This window comes from Crotalus tigris, unplaced genomic scaffold, assembly GCF_016545835.1.
Source record: "Crotalus tigris isolate CLP2741 ecotype Arizona unplaced genomic scaffold, ASM1654583v1 scf7180000018825.4774228, whole genome shotgun sequence".
Taxonomy (NCBI): Eukaryota; Metazoa; Chordata; class Lepidosauria; order Squamata; family Viperidae; genus Crotalus; species Crotalus tigris.
In genome coordinates this window covers 3,809,043-3,833,698 of record NW_024097215.1, presented here as the reverse complement: position 1 = coordinate 3,833,698, position 24,656 = coordinate 3,809,043, and the positions used below count along the sequence as shown (strand labels likewise).

At 43.5% G+C, this 24,656-nt stretch overlaps 1 protein-coding gene across 1 annotated transcript in view; it reads right to left on the bottom strand.

Annotated features, from left to right (window-relative positions):
* Positions 1-472: 472 nt before the first annotated feature.
* The window catches only part of ESAM (endothelial cell adhesion molecule), a 56,501-nt gene continuing 32,317 nt past the window's right edge, over positions 473-24,656 (bottom strand). Inside the window, exons 2-7 of the mRNA XM_039356529.1 lie at positions 12,126-12,280; positions 6,066-6,279; positions 4,550-4,705; positions 3,840-3,962; positions 2,295-2,433; positions 473-1,394 (exon numbers count right to left, since the gene is read on the bottom strand). Of these exons, the coding sequence (XP_039212463.1) occupies positions 923-1,394; positions 2,295-2,433; positions 3,840-3,962; positions 4,550-4,705; positions 6,066-6,279; positions 12,126-12,280 (1,259 nt within the window). The 3' untranslated portion in view covers positions 473-922. The remainder of the gene's footprint in view (positions 1,395-2,294; positions 2,434-3,839; positions 3,963-4,549; positions 4,706-6,065; positions 6,280-12,125; positions 12,281-24,656) is intronic.

Below are 24,656 nucleotides of genomic sequence, written 5' to 3'. Positions count from 1 at the left end.
TCAGGTAGGTTTCAGTTACCTTTACCTGCCCTTCCTAAGTGTCTGAAGGGTTTCCTTTTGTGTGGGCTAGTTCTGGAAAAAGATGGGAGTAGACAGAATGGCCCATTTTGCTTACAGATTTCAGATCTACCTTCTTCTCTTATTCTAAACCAGTGGTTCTCAACCTGTGGGTCAGGACCCCATTTGGGGTCGAACGACCATTTCATGGGGGTCGCCAAACAACGCAGTCTGCCATTTTTTCCCCCTTTTCCTTAGCTATGCTACTCCCTTTTATTCTATTGGCTTTTGAAAGCCAATAGAACAGACTCTCTTAAATAGAGTCTAATTCTATTGGCTTTCAAAAGCCAATAGGAATTGTCCAGGCTGTCTCTACCCTGCTGAGCCCACCAAAAGTCCCATTCTGCAAACGGTGCTGCATCAGTTGAGTAGCCCTCGACTTACAACCGGTTGAGTAGTCCTCGACTTATGACCGGTTGGGGGTCGCGGCATTAAAAAGGTTGAGAACCACTGTTCTAAGCCAAGAGAGTAAACCACAGCCTGCCTCTCTCCTTCAACATTAAGAGTCATGTTAGAGAACAAACTTTCTTTTTTACCCAGTTAAACCTAGTCTCTGTTAGGTAGATTCCCAGAGAAGATGGAATGGGGCTGGGGCACCAAGAAGAATAAGACTGGACAGATAAACAGAAGCTCTTCTGGTTCCCCCCCCCCCCCCGCCCCAAAAGAAGTCCATTTCAGAAGTCCCAATAAGGTCTCACTTACGGCAAAGTCTTGACATTTGGTCACTTGAAGAACAAATCCAAGCCCCACCCCACACACAGACCCTGGGCCTCTGCAGACAGGCTGGCGAAGCAGCACAATGTACGCCTGTCTCTCGTCAATGCTTGTGATGAGTCAAACCGAGAGCTATGGAGTTACACCACATTTACACCAAAGACCCTGCCTGGCTCTGAGCAGGGACCATGACAGGCACTGCTCCCATACGATTCAGAGTGGAGGCCGTTAGCCCTTGAGTAGTGGGGAGAGGGGGCTCCTGCTGCTGGGGGGCCTGTGGCTGAGCCCTGTTTGTCCGGTGGAGGTTATTCCTGTGGATGGGCACATTGGCATGATGGCACTGGACCCCATTAATCACTGGCGGAAAATAGAGGGGCAGCGATTGGCTGGAAAGGCTGGGTGTCGGTGTGAGAGTCCCATTTCTGGGGTCGCTGAAAGGGCCCTTGAAGCCCACCATGCTTCCTGCAGCAGTGGTGATGGAAGCAGTGTCCGAGGGGGGGCGGACTGGATATAATTTCTGATCCCGGGTTGTGTTCATGGATGACAGTGTTCCATTTTTGGAGAGTCCATCAGTGCAGGAATTTTTCATCCAGGAGAGTGTCTTGGGAGCTACAGCATCTTCCCTGCAATGGGGAAGGAAGTAATAAATGGAAAGAAAAATAGGAATCAGTGAAGTTATTTTTCCAATATTCCATTTCCACACTTTTTTTTTTAAGGGTGGGTCTCTAAACTGTGTTTTTTCCATCAAACAGAGTATCTACCTGGGTTTTTGTCGTAAGGATTTATATTCCTATCGGTTTACTACAAAACTAATCCAATCATCCATGATAGAGAAAGAGAACCCACAACCTCTATAGATTAATCATTCCACTGTTGTACAGTGATTTTAACATTACAAAGTGTTTTCCCGTTGAAACTAGTCAGGAAGAACCAATAGAAGGCAAAATTTGTAGCTCAGGGTTTAACTGTGATGTCCTTGGTGCTCTCTGAGCTTGGCTGTTTTCTTGCAGACATTTTATTACCCAAATAGGTAACATCATCAGTGCTACTTAGCATAGAGCTGATAATGTTACTTAGTTCGTTAATAAAACATCTGTAAGAAAACAGCAAACTCAGAGAGCATTAAGGACCATATAATCAGCAGGAAATACTGAAGATGACCCAAATATGTTTGGGGTCTCTAGCGAAGACATTTCCAGGTGACAATTCCTACCATTTCTGGTCATTGGCTATAAAGCACAGGTCCCCAACCTTTGGGGCACCAGGGACCGCTTCCGTGGAGAGAGGTTTTTCCGTGGACTGGAGGGGGCGTGGTTTTGTGTGCTGCCTGCATCCCACAGATGGGGCTTTGCTTGCTTGTGCGGACCCGTTGCTGGCATGCCGTGCCCGGTACGGGTCCACGGACTGAGGGTTGGGGACCCCTGCTATAGAGAGTGTCAGGCTGATGGACTTGGAACCCAACAAGTGGTAGACACTCTTTTCTAACTCCACCATCAGCAGTGCCAGATTTCTACGATACTTGCTTGATTTCATTGGCTACATCCTCTTGGGCTTCCTTCTTTTTCTTTCGGTAGATAAACATCTGGAGTGTAAAAAATATGATCAGGCCAAGTCCAATGAGGGTTCCCACGACTGCACCAGCCACCACCGCTGTATTGAACGCTGCAAAAGGAGCCACAATGAAGATGTTTTTTTGGGGGGGTTGTTTTTTGTTTTTGTAAAGGAGACGGGAACGAGATTTCAACAATCCTATCCCTCTCAATTTTTCCCAACCTCCTGCTCCACTAGATGTTTGGATCCAGTTAATCCTGATTAAAATCCCTTTAATGTCTTTACACCAAACTAATTTTGGATCCAATCTCTGTGTTGAACATGTATTTATATATCATTGATATCAATCTTACTTCAAAAAAGGAAGTAAATAGATAAATAGATAGATAGATAGATAGATAGATAGATAGAGATAGATAGATATAAGATATAGATATGCAGACAGACAGACATGATACATACTGTAGATGATATATAAATAGATGATATTGATATATATATATATACACATATATACATATTCAAAATTTTGTGGCTGGCAAAGAGTTAGTGGGAGACTAGTATAGCTATTTCAAGTCCCACTAATTCTTTGCCAGCCACAAAATTTTGAATTTATAGTGTTCACAGTATGTGACATCTGCCTGCAAAACATGCTCCTAGATTGGAGCGAAACGCAGAACAGACTGATTTATATTTGGTAGACCGGGTGCCTCATACATATATATACATACAGTACATACATATATGTATTGTGGACTGGTAGGGAAGGGGGAGAGGGGACGGTTCTTTGTGAGTGGCGGGCAAGTGAGTGCACATATGCGCACCTGCTGATTGCGCGAGTGGGGATGTGCATGTGTGCAAGCACTCGCCCGCCACTTCTATGGCCCGGTTCAGAATGCACAAGGACCGGTACTGGGTTGCAGCCCAGGAGTTGGGGACCCCTGCTGTATACAGGACTGTTCTTCCCGTGGTTATAAGCAGCTGTGAAATAGACTAGATTGGGAGATATTGACTGCTCAAACCATTTCATGAGCAAGCGAGATGGTTCTCCTTGGTTTTTCCCTGTCTGACATGCTCTCTGTGGACCAACGCTGACAATTCTTAGCAGTGCTGTTGACTGGGGAATTTTGGGAGGTCAAGCCCATATTTCTGTCAGAGAGACCAGGAGAGCAGGCAGATTGAGGAAGGATGCCCTGATCACTGCCTCTCATTGGCTGTCAACGCATGAACAGATTGTCAGGACAAGGGGGACTTTTTACCAGGAATATGCACAACATTTTTTTAATCCAGATGGAAGAGTCACCACTACAGATTGTTAGCTAAATGGAGACCTTCAATGCAGTAGCCAAGGAAACACCCCACATTTTCCTAAAATTGGAAACGGGAGACCGTTCTTAAAGATACAACTGATTGCAAGGGTGATGTTTTATTTATGTCGGCCTTCTCTTGCTACTAAGTGTTCCCATGTAAATGGAAGCAGAGTAGCAGCAGTTGTGGGCTGTGAAAATGAGACTCACGTGGTTGTACTTCCAGACTGAGTGTGCAGTTGGAATGGCCAGCTATGCTGGAGGAGTTGCAGAGATACACCCCAGACATCTCGATAGTCAGATTGGTCAGCGTCAGGAGCCCCTTCTTTGTGTCTGGGGAAAAAAATGCCAAGCAAGCTTCAGACCAACAGAACTGTATTGTAAGAGGACCCCATTAACTTTCTCTCAGTGACCTGGCTGAGCACCTAAATCAAGTTTTCTCATTACACTAAGCCAGGGTGTGGAACAATGTTTCTCAACCTTGTCAACCTGAAGACATGTGGACTTCAACTCCCAGAGTTCCGTGCTGGCTGGGTAATGCTGGGAGTTGAAGTCCACACGTCTTCAGGTTGCCAACGTTGAGAAACAGTGGTAGAAGTTGAGCTTAAAGTGTCACCAAAAAGTTTGCTTCCTCCCCTGAAACTCATTCGGAAGTTTTCACCAAATAGTAATTCTAAAGGAGAATGAGGAAGAATATGAAATATCCAGAGAGTAAAACCAACCTACAATTTTGGATTAAATTCTGTGCACACATTGAACGGAATCAAACTTCGTTCCTGACTAATCTTCCCTTTTGTTTTGGAAAGCCAGCACAAAAGATACATGGGGGTCTTCTCCCCTCTTCACCCTAAACCACAACCAGGTCCAACCTGCCCTGTCCAGCTGTGCTGGATTAAAATGCCCAGAATAAAGATTCCTACCTTGTGTGGGTGCAAAGAAAACCTGGAAGCGGGGCTCAGTCTGGTGCCAATGGTAAACTGGGACTGGTTTTCCAAAAGCAGATTTGCAGGACATGGTAACGTTGCCTCCAACCTGGGTGCTGCCTTGAATCCGACACTTTGGCGGAGATGGTGGGACTGCAAAATAATAAGGTCTCTTTTTTCATTATTAACGAAATACAAAAACCATTCAGTGCTTTAAAAGGTAGTAAATGGCGTCATCTACTGGCTACAAAAAACACTGGCATTCCACTGAAAGCTTGGGGAAAAGAATCAGTTCAGGATCCATCAGATTTCAAAGGGGAAGAGATGTTGTTAGTCTGTTGCAGAACCCCAAATATGGAGGGATCTTAAATATTAACGGATGCATCAAGGAGGTTGTAGTTAATGTTACCTCTGGCAACTTTTGATTTTGACCTTTCTTTGTGCTATTAAAATATTGGGGGGGGAGGGTCAGAAATGATCCCATTCTATCTTTGGCCCTCTGGAGGTTTCTTCTTGAAATATCAACAGGAAAAGGGTTCCTGAAGCTTCAGTGCTCACTTTGGGCAAAACACAAAGAAGGAGAATCACTCCTTCTAGATTCTATCCCATGGGACTTGTTGGGGAAGAAGGGGCAGAACTTGCAGGTGGAGTTAAAAGAGGAATCAGCCTAGAATCCCTACGTGATCACAAAGTTCAGCCTCCTTTGAATCCCATTGACCCTTATCCAACTCTTAGCAGCTGTTAACAATTATTTGAGAAGATTCCTGTACCTATATATGAACAGCAACAAATCAGTTTAAGTGGACTTTCATATGTGAATCTGATCTTTTGCACCTGACAGGACTGTTTTGCAGCAGCTCACAAGCTGAAACTTGGATGCTCCTTACAAATTGCTACGCAGCTCTGCAGAGTACAAGGCTGAGCTGAAGAATGAACTGTCAGACTCCCAAGCTCAGCTGTATGGTGCAGAAATGGAAAGATCTGCAACAATCTTTCCTGATGCATCCAAAGCCGGTAGAGGTCCCCCTAAACTTACAACTATAACTGAGCCTGCAATTATGGCTATAAGCCATGATGGTTGTAAAGCAGGTCGTCACATGACCGATCCAATTTTATGATCTTTTTTGTGGGGTAAGGGAGTCATAAACTGAAGTCAGTTTACCCAGCAGTCATAAACCGAACCCACTGATGCTAAGGGCTGGTTTTTGCTGGAAACCGGAACAATAAAAACATTGTAAATCATAGTCATGGGACTGTGGGATGCTGCAATTGATCACAAACAGGTTGCCAAGAGCCCAAAATGCAGTCACGTGACCACAGGCAGAGTGCATCCATCAGAACTTCAGAACCAGGTGGTAAGGAAGTGAGAAGTTCAATTTAACTTCGAACGATTGCCAAGCGACCAGTCATAACCCAAAGACTACTTCCATGAAAATGAAATGTTCTAGATGATCCAAGATCACATCTCCCCATCTAACCTCTGCAAAGTAGAAGAAAACCAGAGTTGATTTACCTAGAACGGTGAGGTTAACAAGTCCAATGTTTCTTCCCTTCACCGTACTGTCGTCCGGAACGTTCACGGTGCACATATATTGGCCGGAATCCATTTCTTTGGTATTATTAATTACAAGGGAGACATTGTGAGAAGGCATACGGAACAAAAATCCAAGGCGCTGCTTGAGATCGGGGTCTTCCACTTTCGGTGTGTCATACATAAAGGCCAGGATCTGCAATGCAGATTAAAGGATTCATTGCTTTGGCTGAAACAGCAGCCGGCTGATATAAAACACAGCACCCAACATGAAACTTGTCTGAATACACCTGTGAGGGATACACAAAATTGCATGCATAGAATAGTCCAAATGATTTTAAATCTTGGCAGCTTTAAGTTGTTTGGACCTCAACTCCCAGAATTCTCCAGACAGCATGGCTGGCTAGGGAATTCTGGGAGTCGAAATCCAGACATCTTCAAGTTGCCAAGATTGAGGAACACTTTATGACTTGGCCTCTTTCTCTGTGTACTCAACTATTGGCTGCTCTTTCACTTGTGTGGCCCACACATCCTACAGTTGCTGAGTTTGAGCCACACTGGCGTAAACTGTCAACCTCTTTCATACCATTTTTGAAACAGAGACATTCTGGATAGGGGCTGGAAGACTCCTTTTTCATCTCTTTTCTCCTGCTGTTTCTTCTCCTGTGTCTTTACCATCATCTTAAAGTAGTTAATACAGACATTTCTTTCCCCTTTATCAATCAGTCTTCCCCAAGAATAGCAATACCAGTGGAGTCCAGAGACATCATTTTGGTCTTCTGCAAGTGACAGAGGAAGCCCACCTTTGCCTTCAGGTGGGATGTTCCAATCTAACTCTTCCTGGTCCAAAAAGGTTCCAATAAATCAGTGGTGGCGAACCTCTGGCACAGGTGCCAGAGGCGGCACTCAGAGCCCTCTCTGTGGGCACGTGTGCCATCGCCCCAGTCCTAGGCCTTCAGCTGGGTTTTATAAAACCTTTTCACTTTAGACCTCTACTGCTGTGTACAAAAAAAAAAGGTTCAATCAATCAGTCAATTTCAACTTCTCACTGGAAAAAAAAAGATCTTGCAATGTTGGAATTGATTGATTGAACTTTTTAGTCCCAGCCAGTCTGCCGTTACCACTGCAGCCACACCCACCCAATGGGCCACACCCACCTAATAGGCCACACTCACCCGGCACCTGACAACGCATAAGTGGGTTTTGGGTTGCAGTTTGGGCACTCGGTCTCTAAAAGGTTTGTCATCACTGCAATGAATCCATCCCAGAATCTGTGTCTTGACATGCATTTTAGTGAACTAGAGCCACCCAGGGACTTTAAAGCAGAGGAAAAGTTGGCTTCGATGATCTAGCAGAGCTCGGTTGCCATGGTAACAAAAGATGCTTCATTCCCCTTCATCACCCCATAGGATCCCTTTCTCCATGAAGCATTTGAAAACCAACAATTACAGAGACCTGATTGAGGGGGGTGAAAGATTGCAGAGAAGGAAACAAAACCATGAAAGGATTGCAGCCAGATCCTAAGCCTGCTGTGAAGAAATGTAAACCCCGCCCTGAGAATGAACAGTGAGGAAGGTTTTGTGATCACAAAGAAAGTCCTTGTCCTTGTCTACCTCAATGAGTGTGGAGACCTCCAGCCATAGGCGACAGGATTCTACAAACGTTTTGAAAAGCAACGCTTAATGAAATTATGGAAGTTCTCATAGAAGATCAGGAACATCTGCTGCGAGGCTGCCTCCTTTGCAAATGAATTAAAACATTCTGTCTAATTGCTCAAGTTAATTTGGAGGAGGAGAAAACATGGGTTTATAGACTGAATCAGCTCCATGGCCATACTTCTGTCCTTCCAGAAAATAGAAATTATGATTTACACTTGCAATGGAGAAGAATGCAGAGTGGAGGGATGCCCTTGTACATAAACAACACGTTGCAGGTGGAAGGAGTCCATCAAGTTTTAAATGGGAGAACTTCAACATAGTAGTAGTGCCCAATTTATTGTCCATTTACTATCCCCCTCCTGTCAGGACCCTTGACTGTGGTATCAAATTCAAAGCAATCTCTAGCACAGTATTTCTCCATCTTGCCAACTTGAAGATGTGTGGACTTCAATTCCCAGCAATGCTGACTGGGGGAATTCTGGAATTCCACCCAACCTGAAGTTGTCAAGGTTGAGAAAACTTGCTCCAGCATGTGTGGGAAGTGAAGTCCACCCATCTTAAAGTTGCTAAGGTTGACGAACCCTGCTTTAGCATGCTTTCCTGAAGAACTCTGGATTCTTCAGTCTGGCTCTCAGCCATCTTTCCCACCTCCCTATCTTTTTCAAAGAGACACAAAGGTGTCAGTGTTACTTAGCACCTCTTCCGCTTCCATGGCTCATTCCACACAGGAAGCAATGATGAGTCTAGCACATCATAGGGATGACGCTTTGTTGGCATAGCAACAGCAACAAACAGTTCAAGGCTTCAGTGTGACACAAGAGGTGGCTGCCCCCTGAGGCTATGTGCGTGAGCATCACATAAGGTGGGCAAAGCATCTACATGCCCTTCCTAACTTCTCGTTTTATGCTCTCTGGAGCCTCTTTGCTAAAGCAGCCAGCTTCATGGCAAAAATTATGAATTTTGCCTGCGTGATTTTTGGTGCCCCCCATAATTTGGGGGGAGGGAATGCAGTCAATTTGAGGGAAATACAGTAATGTAAAATTCAGGTAGCCCTCGATCTTCAACATTTTATTTAGTGACCATTCAAAGTTAAAACGGCACTGAAAAAAAGTGACATAACCGTTTTTTTCACACTTATGATCTGGTCACATGATCAAAATTCGAACACTTGGCAACTGGCAAGTATTTATGACGGTTGCAGTGTCCCGGGGCCACGTGACCACCTTGGACAACTTTCTGATAAAACAAAGTCAATGGGGAAGCTAGATTCACTTAACAACCATGTGGCTAATTTAGCAACTGCAGTGATTGGCTTAACAACGGTGGCCATAAAGGTCGCAAAGGGGGCAACATTCCCAGAACAACTTCCTTGCCTAGCAACGAAAATTTTAGACTCAATTATAGCCGTACGTCAAGGACCACCTATATATTCCTTAATCTCACATAAAATTGAATGCATTTAATTTCTCCCTTAGAAAAAGTCTCCTATCCCTTCTCCACCTAAGCAATGCTGCCATCACTTCCATGCCCCTGACCGCTCTCATATTCCAAAAATACTTTTAAGACGATTGTGCAACTCCCACTTGCATGTAGAGGCTCTTAATTTTGGAATCTGTTGGCAGCGTGCTTCCATTTTATGTCAACTCAGCCAGCTTTAACATAAGGGGGATAATGCTGGCTTTCTCTGCCTTTACCAGTCTTTGGGGTCCAAATGTGTTACAGGCTGCAAAGTGCTCTAAGAAACACTCAAGCTGAGCATACAAAAGTGGGGATACTCTCCTATCCCAAAAAAAGCCCATCCAGATTTGAAGGGAAACAGATTCACTGTTGAGCAATAAGCTTCAAATCATAGTGGCATTGCATTCCTTAATTCATCTTCCCGTAAAGAGAAAGTGTTGATTTCTGAAATGTCCACAGCTGCCTCAGTCTATACCCTTCTAAAATGAAGACATATAAATTAGATGGTGTCCAAGCACACTTTTTAGCTCTCATATTTATTTATTTATATATAGTATATATATATTTATATACAAGTGTTAGTTGCGAAGTCATGTCCGACCAATCGTGACCCCATGGACAACGTTCCTGCAGGCCTTCCTGTCCTCTACCATCTTCTGGAGTCCATTTAAGCTCACGCCTACTGCTTCAGTGACTCCATCCAGCCACCTCATTCTCTGTCATCCCCTTCTTCTCTTGCCCTCCATCTTTCCCAGAATTAGACCCTTCTCCAGTGAGCCCTTCCTTCTTATTAGGTGCTCAAAGTACTTGAGTTTCAACTTCAGGATCTGGCCTTCTAAAGAGCAGTCGGGGTTGATCTCTTCTAGGACTGACCGGTTTGAATGCCTTGCAGTCCAAGGGACTCGCATAAGCCTCTTGATTTTTTTAATGTTGATTTTTTTCATTGAGTTAGATCAGCGGTTCCCAACTTTTTCTATATCCCGCATTCCTAGAATGCATCTGATATAGTCTCGCACCCCTTACAAAAGTTCAAAATGAATTATGCATATACACTATAATTTTGAAACTTCTAAATCCAAGTTTTCACACCCCCCTGGAATATCATCTCGCACCCCTGGGGGTACGATCACCCCCACTTGGGAACTCCTGAGTTACATGCAGAGTCTGGAAGCTTGACAGAATTGGGATGGATCCCAACTGAAAAAAAAAGTAAAAATAAAGTAAAAATGATTTTTAAAAAACCCATTAACCAGTCTTAACATTAGGCTGACTTTAATGGTCACTGAATCACTTTAAGGATTTCAGTGAACCAAACCTAAATGTGAGAAAAGTCTTAAATCAACGGACATTTTTCTATATATGTGAGCTGTACTGACATCTCTGTGATAATTCTGCTTATTTATCTTGGCATGATATTGATTAGTTTTTGAGGAGGAGATGCACTTACTGTCATCTATTTTTACATTAAAAAAACAGCTTGTCTGTAAGAAAGACTTTCCCTTCCATTTTAAATCTTTCCATTTGCAGTTTGCTATGTGATTCAGTTCTGACGTTGTTCAACTCGCAAGGGTTATAGACCCAGGGGTGTAAACTGAGCTAAGAGATCTGGGCTGCAAACGTCCAAATGCAGGTTTGTCCTTGACTTAGGACTACAATTCAGCCCAACATTTATGTTGCTAAGTGAAACATTCTTCAGTGAGTTTGCCCCATTTTACAACTTTCCTACCTCGGTTGTTAAGTGAATCACTGCAGTTGTTACATTAATCAAATTTTGGCTAAGTGAATCTGGCTTTCCCCTTGACTTTGATTGTCAGAAGGTTGCAAAAGTGGATCTCCAGGATCCCAGCACACAGCAGCCGTCATAAACATGAGTCCATGGCCAAGCGTCAGAATTTTGATCACATGACCATGGGGACGCTACCATGGTTGTTCAGCGTGAAATATGGTCATAAGTCACTTTTTTCAGTGCTGTTGTAACTTTGAACAGTTACTAAATGAATTGTTAAGTCAAGGACTATCTGTAACTCCTACCAAGGAAATACAGACATCCCTTGTAGTCTGCTGCCCTCTAGTGGTCATTGTGATTCTTGCCACCTGGATCTGGTAGCCCTAGTGGTCTTTCTGATACAGTGCAGGTAGTGCTCGATCATGACCACAATTGAGACTAAGGGGGATGTTACATGCAGATCATCACACAGAACTTCTCCATGTAGTCCAAGATTTCAAAGCCTCATCGCAGGCACATGGGATTCATTGCTATGGCCATTAAGGACATAATTTGGAGCCCACATGAAAAGAAAGAGGTCATTTAAATGCTTATTGTGGAATACATACATATAACTCAAACCAATCCATTGGAGAAATGTACAAATGCCTCTTTTGGACAGATGGAGCCTTCAAATCACTACCTTTACTTCTTATCTGTAGTGCTGGGCCATTGATCAGTCAACTGGGTTGTTAAACTCTACTCAACACTCAAACTGTTTTTAGGAGCTTATCAGTTGCCCATTTCTAGAAAAAAAAGAGCAGACAGTCCCCCAAAGATGCTTCTTCACGAGTCAACTGGATTTTCTTGTTTTTCTTTGAAGACATTTCACTTCTCATCCAAGAAGCTTCTTCAGCTCTGACTAGACGGTGGGATAGGGAAGGATTTATACTCCTTGCAGACAGTTGGTCATTTGCATTCTTCCTTTTCTTTTTTGACCAGCTGTCTGCAAGGAGTATAAATCCTTCCATTCCTCACCCTCCAGTCAGAGCTGAAGAAGCTTCTTGGATGAGAAGAGAAACGTCTTCAAAGAAAAACAAGAAAGTCCAGTTGACTCGTGAAAAAGCGTCTTTGGGACAACCGTGACCTGGATGACTGAGCATCTCCCTACACAAGAGCAGACCTTGGATTTTTCCCAGTCTTGGCAAAGTGAGGCAGTACCTGCAAACGTTCCCCGGGTCTTTCCCGGTGCCAGGTGACAAAAGGTGCGCTGACACTGGTGGACGTGTATGAGACCGGAAGTATGGCCTGCTGTCCTTGGATCACTGTCACTGACGTTTGTCCAACTTCCACTTCCAAGACAGCAGAAGACAGTCCTGCAAGGAGAAAAGAAACGGAAGGGCTGGTTACAGATAGTCCTCGACTTACAACAGTTCGTTTAGTGACCGTTCCGAAGTTACAATAGCACTGAAAAAAGTGACGGATGACCATTTTTCACACTTAAGACCGTTGCAGCATCCTAATGCTCAAGTGATCGAAATTCAGAGGCTGGGCAACTGACTCACATTTATGACAGTTGTAGTGATCGGGGATGGGTGGGTCACATGATCCTCCTTTTGCGACCTTTTGACAAGTAAAGACAATGGGGAAGCCAGATTCACTTAACAACCGTGTTACTAATTGAACAACTGCAGTGATTTACTTAACAAATGTGGCAAAGCCTAAAACGGGGCAAAACTCACTGAACAAATTTCTCGCTTAGCAACATAAATGTTGGGCTTAATTGTGGCCGTAAGTCAAGGACTACAGTAATACAGTATGAAGTATGGACGTGTTATGAGTGTTGTCTGAAATTATCCCAGGGAAACAAATACCGACAGGCAGTTTTCACTGAGAAAAGTAAATGTAATATAAATGTGTTCAGATAAGACAAAACTGTTTGGGCAACCCAGACAGGGATGCTGTTTAGGCTGCAGAATTTAGGGTATTCCCTTAGAGCAGGGGTAGGCAACCTTGGCTCTTTTATGTCTTGTGGACTTTAACTTCCAGAATTCCTCAGCCAGCTTTGCTTTGCTGGCTGAGGAATTCTGGGGGTTGAAGTCCACAAGTCATAAAAGCGTCAAGGTTGCCTACCCCTGCCTTAGAGGAAATACTTCTATTTGGGACAGTGGGTTGGCTGGGGAATTCTGGGAGTTGAAGTCCACACCTCAGAAGATGGTCCAGGTTGAGAAACGCTGAACTAGAGTGTTTTCTTCTGGTCTGCTTTTGGATGGTTGCTTTGCATGGGTGTTTTTATACAATGGAAAGGAATAGACGTCCTTGAAGTCCCTTCCTGATTTGGCCACCTCAGGATCTCACTAGTTCCATACATAAAGCACAGGGGCTCAAAGGAAGTCTTTGCAAGGTACTTCCGCTAATTTCAAATGATACCTAACATTAAGGTGAATGGTGAAGTCTGAACTGTGAAATTAAGCCAGTGAGAGGCAGATGAATCTAAGAATCTTTCCTCAGGATATTGAACAAGAAAAAACCCCATATCCATTCCAAGAGCCACACAACCAGTGGTGGGATTCAGCCGGTTTGCACCACTTTGGCAGCTAATTTTGGGTTGTCCAGGACCATATAAGGACTTCCGGAAGTGGCATCCACACAGAGAACCGGTTGTTGACATATTTGAATCCCACCACTGCACACAGCGATAGGTTTTTAACCTAACAATCTTGTTGCTAAGGATTTCGACACTAGATGCATCATGTTGCTTTATTTGAAGTGACCTCTGAACTTCCCACAACTATTTCCATCAACTCCCTGGCTCCCCCATCCAGAATGTTCCCTAGGAAGAGGTGGAGACTTTTACTATTGCTAGCAAATTGCCAGCATTTTTTTCCTCAGTGGAATTTTACCTCGTTCTGATGGGAATACGCGGAAGCTAAATCATTCTGCGCGTCTCCGGCTTCCTATCCAGGCCTTGTGGAAAACCATTCTCAAAAAGCAACAGTTAAACTCAACTCGACATGCTCAACTAACCATCAAACGGTTGCCATCTTCAAATGCCCATCACGAGAGACTGACTTTTTTTTTTTTAAACCCAACTTCATCACACTTGGAAAAGCTGCTAGCCTCTCTCATCAGTATTTCTATTTTGGGAACATGGTTTTTCTTTTAAAAAAAAGAAAAAGAAAATGCGGGCCAGAAGAGGGCAATTTCTCTCTGAATTCAGAGCACTGAAAACTCAAATTGTAAAAGCATTTTAGATCACCCCTTTCTATAGCAAAGACATCTGATACCCATCCCACCCCGCCAGGATGTTCTGTACAGGTAGCCCTTGACATTATGACCACCACAGAGCCCAAAGTTTCTATGGCTAAGCAAGACAGTTGATAAGTGAGTTTTACTCCATTTTACAACCTTTCTTGCCACAGTTGTTAAGTGAATCACTGCAGTTGTTAAGTTAGTGACCCGATTGTCAAGTGAATCTGGCTTCCCCACTGACTTTGCTTGTCAGAAGGTCACAAAAGGGGATCCACATGATCCCAGGACACAGCAGCCGTCATAAATATGAACTGGTTTGCCAAGCAGCGGGTATTTTGATTGTGTTACTGTGGGGGTGCTGTAATGGTCGTTAAGTGTGAAAAATGATCATAAGTCACTTTTTTCAGTGCTGTTGTAACTTCATACGGTCGCTAAACAAGTGATTGTAAGTCGAACCATTGTAGACAGAAGAAAATAAAGGACAGGTTACAATTCAGGATTGTAAGTATTCGATCTTAGGGGCATTGTGAATGCTTGTGGGCATTCACAATGTGGATCTGCTGTTCCCATGAAACAGCTTCCAAATCAGTTACAATATTGGAGGACTTTTAGTTCATAAATGTACGATGGGATCTTTTGTAAACTACCCTTGGAAACAGGAATAGAATAGAATGCAGAATAATAGAATAGAATAGAATAGAATAGAATAGAATATGGATAGAATAGAATAGAATAGAATAGAATAGAATAGAATAGAATAGAATAGGAGTTGGAAGGGACCTTGGAGGTCTTCTAGTCCAGCCCCCTGCTCAAGCAGGAGAACCTATACCATCTCAGACAGGTGAACGTTTAGTCTCTTCTTAATGGTGGACTTGAGCTCATAATGTAATGAAATTGTCCCTTTTAGGGTTCCATGGTCAGCTTGAGCCTTTCCTGGAATTATCCCATCCTTGCTCACCCATCCTGTGATTTCCTCTTCTCATTGAAATGTTTTTAAATTCCCCTTTCTTTTGGTTCCTTGAAAACATATGCGCGCAGAAACACAAAAGGGTTTCATTCTTCTGAAGTGGAGCAAATTCCCAGGTGTGGTCTCCTGAGTTATAAGCCTGGGAGGATCTTGTCATCTATTGTTTGATCAGATCCCTGATGGCTTGCAACCTCCCTGGTAGAATGCACCAATGTTCTTCAAGGAATGCCATAGGGAAGATGATCGGAAATTATTTCACATTGCCATAGAAACTAGTGCTCAAAATAATGGTGGTTTTGAAGCTACCTAGTTTTCATTTAAATATACACTGTATTAACACACACATACACACACACCCTGATGGCAATATCTGTGTATCAGCAGAATGGTTAACCTATAGAGCAGACATGTCAAACACAAGGCCCGGGAGCCGGATGTGGCCCGCGAGGTGGTTTCATGTGGCCCGCGAAGCCATCCTGGAAACAGTGAGCGAACGGCCCCCTCTACCGTGGCCCTGGCCCAGGCCAGCCAGGAGCCAATGTACAATTTTGTGGTGGCCATCTTGGCACTTGCCCCAGTGGACTATGCCTTGGCACTTGCCCTTCTGCCAGAGACCCTCAGATCTGTCCCACTCCTGCCCAGGTCCCCATAGGCATCTTGACGCAAATGATGTAGAACTGGCCACGCCCACCCAGTAGGCCACACCCACTCCATCCACGCCCACCCAGTAGGCTGCACCCACTCTGGCCACATCCACCTTTCCCCCCCAGGGCAACCACAATGCTGATGCGGCCCTCAGTGAAATTGAGTTTGACACCCCTGCTATAGAAATTGTGTCTATGGAGAGTCTCAATCATCCAAATCATGGTTGTCCCAAAGGTGCTTTTCCAAAAGGCAACTGGACTTTGTTTTTGTTTTTTTTCATTGAAAATATTTCGCTTCTCATCCAAAAAGCTTCTTTAGTAGTGAAGGACGGAAGAAGCTTCTTGGATGAGAAGCAAAATTGTTGCCTCTTGGAAAAGCACATTTGGGACTATAGAGGTTATGGATTCATCCTCTGAAGGTTTTTAGGATGTTGAACAGTTACTTCTCCTAGATCAGTGGTTCTCAACCTTTTTAATGCCGCGACCCCCAACCGGTCGTAAGTCAAGGACTACTCAACCGTTCATAAGTCGAGGACTACTCAACTGGTGCAGCACCGTTTGCAGAATGAGACTTTTGGTGGGCTCAGCAGGGCAGAGACAGCCTGGACAATTCCTATTGGCTTTTGAAAGCCAATAGAATTAGACTCTATTCAAGAGAGTCTATTCTATTGGCTTTCAAAAGCCAATAGAATAAAAGGGAGTAGCACAGCTAAGGAAAAGGGGGAAAAAAATGGCGGACTGCGTTTTTTGGCGACCCCCGTGAAATGGTCGTTCGACCCCCAAATGGGGTCCTAACCCCAGGTTGAGAACCACTGTGCTAGATGGCTTAACTGTTTTTTTCTGAATTTCACAGAAGGTTAGAGGAGATGATTCTTGTGGTCCTTCCCAACTCCTACAATTCTCACCTGTCTGGCATCCTGTCTATCCATTCAAATCCAAGCATGGACCATTTAAATAAACTTCACCCTGTTTCGATTGGGAGTGATATATATATGTAATAGAAAAACAATGGTGGCACCTCTGTCCAACTCTCAGAAAAATAGCATAATAAAATAAGCTTTAAAGAACACTCCCCCCCCCCAATAGAAATTCCAAAGGGCCCCTGGAATGAATAAGAAAAAGGGAAATTGGGGGGAAATTGGAAGGTGGGTTTTGATATAAATTAGCTTTACTCTCTTTTGAGCTTTGGATCTCCTTCTTTGAAATTGGTAATTACTAAGCATCTCAACCCCAATGAGCATTTCAGAGGAAAGTTAACCATTCTTGAAAAGTGACGGGGTTGATTCCGATTGGCCCAAGTGGAATCTCACAGCTTCAGGGCAAGAAAATCAAATGGAATCATGTGCTCTGAAAACAACCCTGCATTTTCCTGACACAATAATACCCAAGATGTCAGAGAGGAAACCAAATTGCCCAGAGGTCCAGGGAATCATCATACATCCTTAAGACTTGGGCTGTGACTTACTGCTTGCCTAAATCCCCCCAAATACTAGGACAGCAACCTTGATTAGCATCAGAAATGTAGCTTGTTCGGTGAGAAGCGTCACATTCAAGGACCAGAAACTGATTTTAATGCACCGGCTTCCTTGGAATTCCTTCCCAAAGGACGGGTCATTTATGTTTTTTTGCTTTGCCTCTCCCTTAAATGAAACAGGATGAAATTTCTTTGCAAACAGGATGGAAAGTATTTAAATACATTTTTTCTTTAGAAAGGCAGATGCATGCACGCGTACACACACACGCACACACGCCTTTGTCAGAAAGCAAAAATGCGATACATCGCTAACAGCCAAGATGTATTTTTTGGCCTCTTCGGGCTCCTTAAAGGATGCACCACCTGCAATCAGGAGGAAGAAGTTTCCTGTCTTCCAAGGCCTGACTTCAAGATGCCGGAAGCAGGACACTGGCGATAATGGGAGTCCAGCCCCCAGCACCCCCCCCCATTACAGAAACTGCTCTTTGGAAACAGGTCCAGTCATTTCCACCAAAGGCTTTGGGGAAACAAAACCTAGGAAACCGCCTGGGATAACAACAGGAAGCTGCCCTTCTGTTTTGCTCGATAAGATGCCAAGATTTTTTTCCCAGGGGCCTCCCTCTTTGCTATCGGTTCTCCACAGTTGCAATCACAGATCTTTTGTTAGCCGTGGAAGTTAGGACCCCTCTACAAGAAACGGAGACCACTAACCCTCTCCTGGCCCACCATCCTGCGTGCCTCCACGCCAGAGATCCAAAAGAATATTTCTAGAACAGTGGTTCTCAACCTTTTTAATGCCATGACCCCCAACCAGTCGTAAGTTGAGGACTAAACCGGTTGTAAGTCGAGGACTTTCCCTGCCCGGGAGCGTTGCGCATACGTGGTGCCGCCCCCTGTGCCAGCCGAGGCGTAGCTGGCAAGTGGCAGAGACAGAGCAGGCTGACCACCGGCTGGGCCACCAGCTGGCCCAGCCCAAGGGAGGTAAGGCACCCGCCGGAAAAGGAGAAAAAATGGCGGACAGCTTTGCTTGGCGACCCCCGTGAAATGGTCAATCAACCCCAAATGGGGTCGCAACCCATAGGTTGAGAACCGCTGTTCTAGAAGGACCAAGCTGTTAACCTGAGAGGCAAGCAAACAGGATCTTCAGCCCACCAACTAATGGGTTGGAGGCATGGGGCTGAAGAACAAGTGCTTGCCTTCTGGTTGGATAAATCAGGAGGCAGCCAAGCTGAAGTGTGAAGTCCTCAAAGCCCTTTGTGCTTCCTGTTTTGGTCCAAGACGTTCTGCCATTAGCTAATGGAGGCCAGGAGCTGCAGGTCATCAACTCGTCTGGGAAGAGGGGACACTTTACACTAAAAGGCAGAATGATAGAAAGGTTGATGTGCTGAATTAGGGCCAGGCAAGAATTGGGGTCCATCCTGCTTGGAAAATACAGATAGGGATAACGAGATGACTTTGGGACAAGAGAAAACACTAGTACAAACAGCAATCTACTATTCCTGTTTGGTTCTCTCTGAAACTGATGGTTGTTTATTTCTATAGATTTTTCCTGGCAAAATTTTTCCTTCCTTCCTTCCTTCCTTCCTTCCTTCCTTCCTTCCTTCCTTCCTTCCTTCCTTCCTTCCTTCCTTCCTTCCTTCCTTCCTTCCTCCCTCCCTCCCTCCCTGAATTTTAAAATCTTATTTTAGCAAAAATAAAGATGTGCTACTTGTTTCCTTGGAGATAGTCCATAACATAAAGGCCACCTGTCAATGTGATTTGTCTGGTAAGCAATAGAAGGCAGGCGTTGCTACGAGCAAATCTGATGACATGAGCCAGAAGGCAAGTCTCAAGGAATATTAACAGGTCAGAGTAGAAAATTCCAAATTGGAGGGGTTCCAAGGATGGAGACCTGAGCAGGACAGTCCTTTGAGGTCAGCAGAGTAAAAGCTACCTGGAGCCCCTTTGGAGTATTCGGTGGCAATGCAGGAGGAGGACTTAGCAGAGAGGAAGAATGTTCTTCTGAAAAGAGACCAACAGGTTATGCCTGAAAGCAGCATGAAGAGAGTTGCTAATGTTAACATCAATGCTTCCACTTTCCCCTCCTAACATAACAATTCCTAGTTTGAGATTAAGTCCTTGTATTTTCTCTTTTAGGGGCAAGATGCAATTGGAAGCAAAGGAAGAGACCTGTGGTACTGGAGCAGCCATGGTCTCACTCATTTCATACTCTATCTGGGAACTTCTTGGCTAACCATAGTTGCCAATAAAGGAGAATGTAGCTCAGGGTTGAAATGAGGGGTCCTTGGTGCTCTCTGAGCTTGCTTGTTTTCTTGCAGACGTTTCATTACCCAAACTAGGTAACATCATCAGTGCTGTAAGGAGCAATGGATGGAAACTGAAGCAACCTAGAACTAAGGAGAAATTTCCTGACAGTAAGAACCATCAACCAGTGGAACAGCTTGCCTTTTAGAAATTGAGGTTGCTCCAACACTGGAGGCTTTTAAGAAGGGACTGGACAACCATTTGTCTAAAATGGTATAGGGTCTCCTGCTTGAGCAGGGAGTTGGACTAGAAGACCTCCAAGGTCCCTTCCAAGTCTGTTATTCTGTGAAATCTCTCTGATCTTCCAATTCCAATGCAAGCATAGAACTTTGCCTACAATAAATGGTGATTCAGGAATAGATTTTGAAATGTGGAAGCTCATCATAGCACCTCAAAGAGAATCTATTTATCTACACTTCTGGGGTCAATAAAAATGTATTGATGGAATATAAATAAATGTTCATTGGAGAGAAAGAGAAGTAGCCTATTTTTTGTATTATTTATCTTCAAATAAAGGAACAATCTGGTTTAATAGCCCATTAAACCGCACAGGCATTCAAAATCAACAAGCCAGGCTCATTAATATCATTTCACAAATATGTTTATCTGGCATGGTTGCCACCCACTGTAATGACCTCCCCAGCGCTTACTTCTGACTGTGTGAGAGTTTGAGCTCTTTTTTGAAAGATCTTCTGTTAGCTGACATGTTTAGCTTTTAATAAGACATGTGCTTAGTCTTACAGAGGAGATAATATCCTGGTAGAATATCTGACACAAGCCGTCTCAAAATCAGTGGGGCAGAAACAGCAGAACAAGAGAGCCACACGAGGGATGATCCTATGACGTGGACGTAGGCTGGGATGACCTTCCCCAAACTGATTTTCTGTGGAAGGGTCCTGCAGGGATTTTATACAACCAATGTGAACGCCCTTCATGCTGAACATTAGTGCCCATGCAGGATGTATTCATGTATCCATATGAATGAACGGTTTCCATCATAGGAAATCAGGCTGCTTGCTGTTAACTGTTGTTTTCCTGAGAAAGAAGATGTTTCAAGAGTAGTCATATGCCCCATGTTAAACAAGGTTTTCACCAGTCCCCCCCAAACCCGCTTCCTGTCTAAACAATGTCTCTGGTTTAGACAGGAAATGGATTTGGGGGAGGGGGGCTGGGTGGAAACCTTGTTTAATATGGGACATTTGACTACTCATGAACCACCTTAAGAAGTTATTTCCTTTTGGCAGATGATCCCAGAATCATGAAAGAGGCAGTTCAGGTGAATCCTGGGTGGGCCATACAGATCTGGGGCTAACCTGTGCTTTGTTTTCCACTTCTCTCAAGCTGCAGAGAGGCTATGATTTTTCTTTGCCTTTAGATCAGCTCTGGAACAAGTGGAAGCTTTCTAATTTCACATTCCTTCTTATCTGAAGGCAACGGCTCAGCTTATTAGAATGAAACGGTTGCTGAAGTTACAATTTTTCACCATCTTTCTCAGGTTTGACTTCATGGCTACACAACTGTGTGGCAGAAGCTTCAGAAACAGCCATTGTGTATGCTAGTTTTCCCATCGACCAGAAATCCAGGGCTTTTCAGATGCACAGACCTTCACTGAATAGCAAAATGAGCATTTCATGCTGCAGAGATTCACTTACAAGTGTCCACATCAGGAGAACACCTAAGAGATGTTATACAGCGGAAAAGACAATACTCAAAAATGTTTCTGCATTACTTCATTACCAATATAACTGCAAGAACCCACTCTGTTTAAATGTTGAATTCCACAGCACTGAGATATAGTCATTATTTTATCGAAGACAAGGAAGAGACAGAGATTCTGAGATCAAGGATTGGTCCAATTAACTAAGATTTAGCCATACATTTCCCAACTCTACAGTACACAATAGTTGGATGTGAGGTTAACCTCTTCAAGAATAACTGGACTGCAGATAAGAGCTTATACCAAAGTCTAGAGACCTTGATCACCAGTAGGGAATGCCCCAAACCAAAGAAAGTTAAAACCAATCCTGAAACATGGTCACAATAGTTTCTATAGAAACACAGAAACAAAATTGCAGGATAGCCCCAAGATTCTTTAGCAATTCAAATTCCAGACTTGGATATCTTTAGATACCAGCAAGAGGATCTGACAATATTGGTTGTCTTCCAGTTGCATTATTCCATTATTTCTGGACTACCATAGACTTCTGGCTTCATGGAGCCTTATCCTATTCACTATCTGAGAATGAGTGAACGAGTGAGATCCTATCAAAAGTAAGTACAACCAGAAAAAGCAAGTGAATGGATCTAGAATCAATACTGCACCGAATATAATTTCCATTTACCTTGAACCATTATTAAAATCATATATTGCATTATAGTTAAATAAATGTGTTAATTAATAAACATAATAAACATAAATAAACATAAAGGATGACAATTTCTAGAGGAATTCTGGGAGCAAACAACCAAAACTTTGGATGTCTGCATGCAGACTGGGGCTCAAAGTCTTGATATAGATGAATCGCTTCAACTTTGTAGATTTTGTGATCTCCAGACTTGTTGGGTGTTAACTTTTATTTTCCAAGATAATCCTAATTGCTTGCACATAAAACCTTTTAACTGGCTACCCTAGAATTCAGACTGGGACCTTCTGTACAGAAAGCAAATGACTTCCTGTTGAATCCCAGCTCCTCCTGCTATGTACCAAGGAACAAGGATTAAATAAATGCTAAATTGGAGATCAATGCTCAAGACAACAAAAGGGTCACCCTTCCAAATTTTTATTCGTCATTGTGTAACTTTGCATCCTGAAACAATGGTGTTCTTACGAAGCAAGATCTCCTAGGGCAATGACCTTTCATGGAGACGCAGATATTTTTAAATTCCTTGTAAGCTGCTTGGATATGCATCCTTCCAACCACCAGATGTTCTATCCGATTTCCTGGCCATGTCTTGCAACTTCTGGGCAGGAAACTCTGCGGAAAAGCGATAAGTTGGTTTCTCAGGAAAGCACCAGATTCCAAGTGCCTCAAGAGTCAACTAAAACAAAGGCGGGGATTAGACCAACCTTAAGAGCTCACACAATGTACCTATTGAAGCACATACTCAAAGTCCCACAAAGCTTTTCCTCCATTGAACAGCTATGGTACAATTCATCTTATGGCAACAAGGTAGTAGATTAACCGATACCGTTGAACACTAAGAATAGCTTACTCCATTTTAAGAATACAAGACCTTAAGAAATCCTGGCTTGAGGAGAAATCCAGTGGGTTAACAATCCAGAGATTTGAGATGGCTGAAGAAATAGGACAGGTGGGAGAGTAAGCAAAGGATCCTTATTCCAGAGTTGAGCAAGAACTATGTACTGTATGTGAAATGGATTTATTTTCATCAGCAAGGGAAGATGTCTGTTGTCCAACCGTGTCATTTTGGTCAACACTTCCATCTAAGGATCAGTAGAACTTCTGGGGGAAAGTAAGCCTGTTTTTAGGTACCAAAACCTAAAAGGATACAGGAACAGTTCTCGTTGTCCAATGCTGCCATCTATAAATACTAAAAATTCCACAACATTCAACATCAGCCATAATGCATTTTCTTCCCGACTTATTTTCTATAAATTGTTTATGCTACATCATGGAACGTAGTAACTGTAACTTGGAGTTTACTGTCAAGTCACAGGTTGACCAAGTACACAAGGGGTGAAAAACCTTGGCCACTTTAAGACTTATGGATTTCAACTCCCAGAATTCCCCAGCCAGCAGGTTTTAAAATGACCAAGGTTGGACACTCCTGAGAATTTCCTTCAGTAGCTTCTCTTTATTCTGGCGATACCACCAATTTATCTCCCACATTGAGACATTCCTACTCTTATGAGAAAACTTAAAATGTGAGCTTCCCACACACCTGGAGAAATTAATCTGGACCCTTGCCTGAGATTACCCAAGAGCCAGGATGCCGGGGGGGGGGAGGGAATATGTAAGTAAGGATTTGGTTGCTGGGTGGCAATCCCCCTTCTTCCAAAAACATGAATACTGTACAAAATCTAACCTTCAATTTTCTGTTAAGTCTTCCCCTCCTGCATTTTCTTCTTCTTCTTTATTCTCAGGATGCTTTCAAATGTGTTTTGGGTGTGACCTTTCTTGTTGTGAAATGATCAATTAGAAAGATGAATGAAATGAATTCAAACTTAGTTTTGGACTGGCCCCATCCCCTATATTTTTCAGAGTACAACCTCTGCCACAACACTCAGAAAAGTTGCACACCACATCTGTAAATGTGTGCATATGCACACACCCACATTCCAGTGGCACATTTTTCTCAGGCACTTGTTCTCCACAGATCGGTTCCCATCAGTTCCGCGTGTTGTGTGTATTCACAGCTGCAGTCTGAGCGCAGGAGAAAAATACTCAAAAGAGAACTATCCTCTTAAGAAAGTATTTTGTAAATAAAGCTGCATGGCATCAGCAGCCTGGGAAGGCGATCTTCTCTGGTTGAAGAGAATCTTGTTTGGTTGTTGTTCCCAGCTTCTTTTATATTTGTACATTTATATTTATTCCCTCAGGAATTGAAGAAAACTGTTTCCAGTTTACTGGCTGGGATTCAAGTTAAATGACGATAGTCCCAGCAATCTGAGTCGGAGAGCAAGAGATAGCAATATGCAGAGAAAGACAGCAGAAATCATCCAGGAACTGGCGATGGCCTGTTTTCAGAATGGCCACTGGCCATGTGTCAACAGAGGTCACTGAAAGAAACCTTTATCTCCTCTTTGTCATCTCTTCAGAGAGGAAATGCTACTCTTTGTAGAAATTGTCCACACGTAGAAGGTCTGTAGGTTTCTCAATCTGGATAATTTCACACCTTATCGGCGATCTATTCGGATTTGTTGCTCAGATGGACTTACTTAACAGGTAGAAGCAGCCAAGTCCTGGACAACACACTTAGAAGGCTAAGTAACAACTCAACTTCCCTGAAAATTGGCTGATGTTGAACCTTGTGGATTTTTAGTATTTATAGACCAGTGGTTCTCAACCTTTTTAATGCCGCAGCCCCCAACCGGTCGTAAGTCGAGGACTACTCAACCGGTTGTACATCGAGGACTACTCAACTGGTGC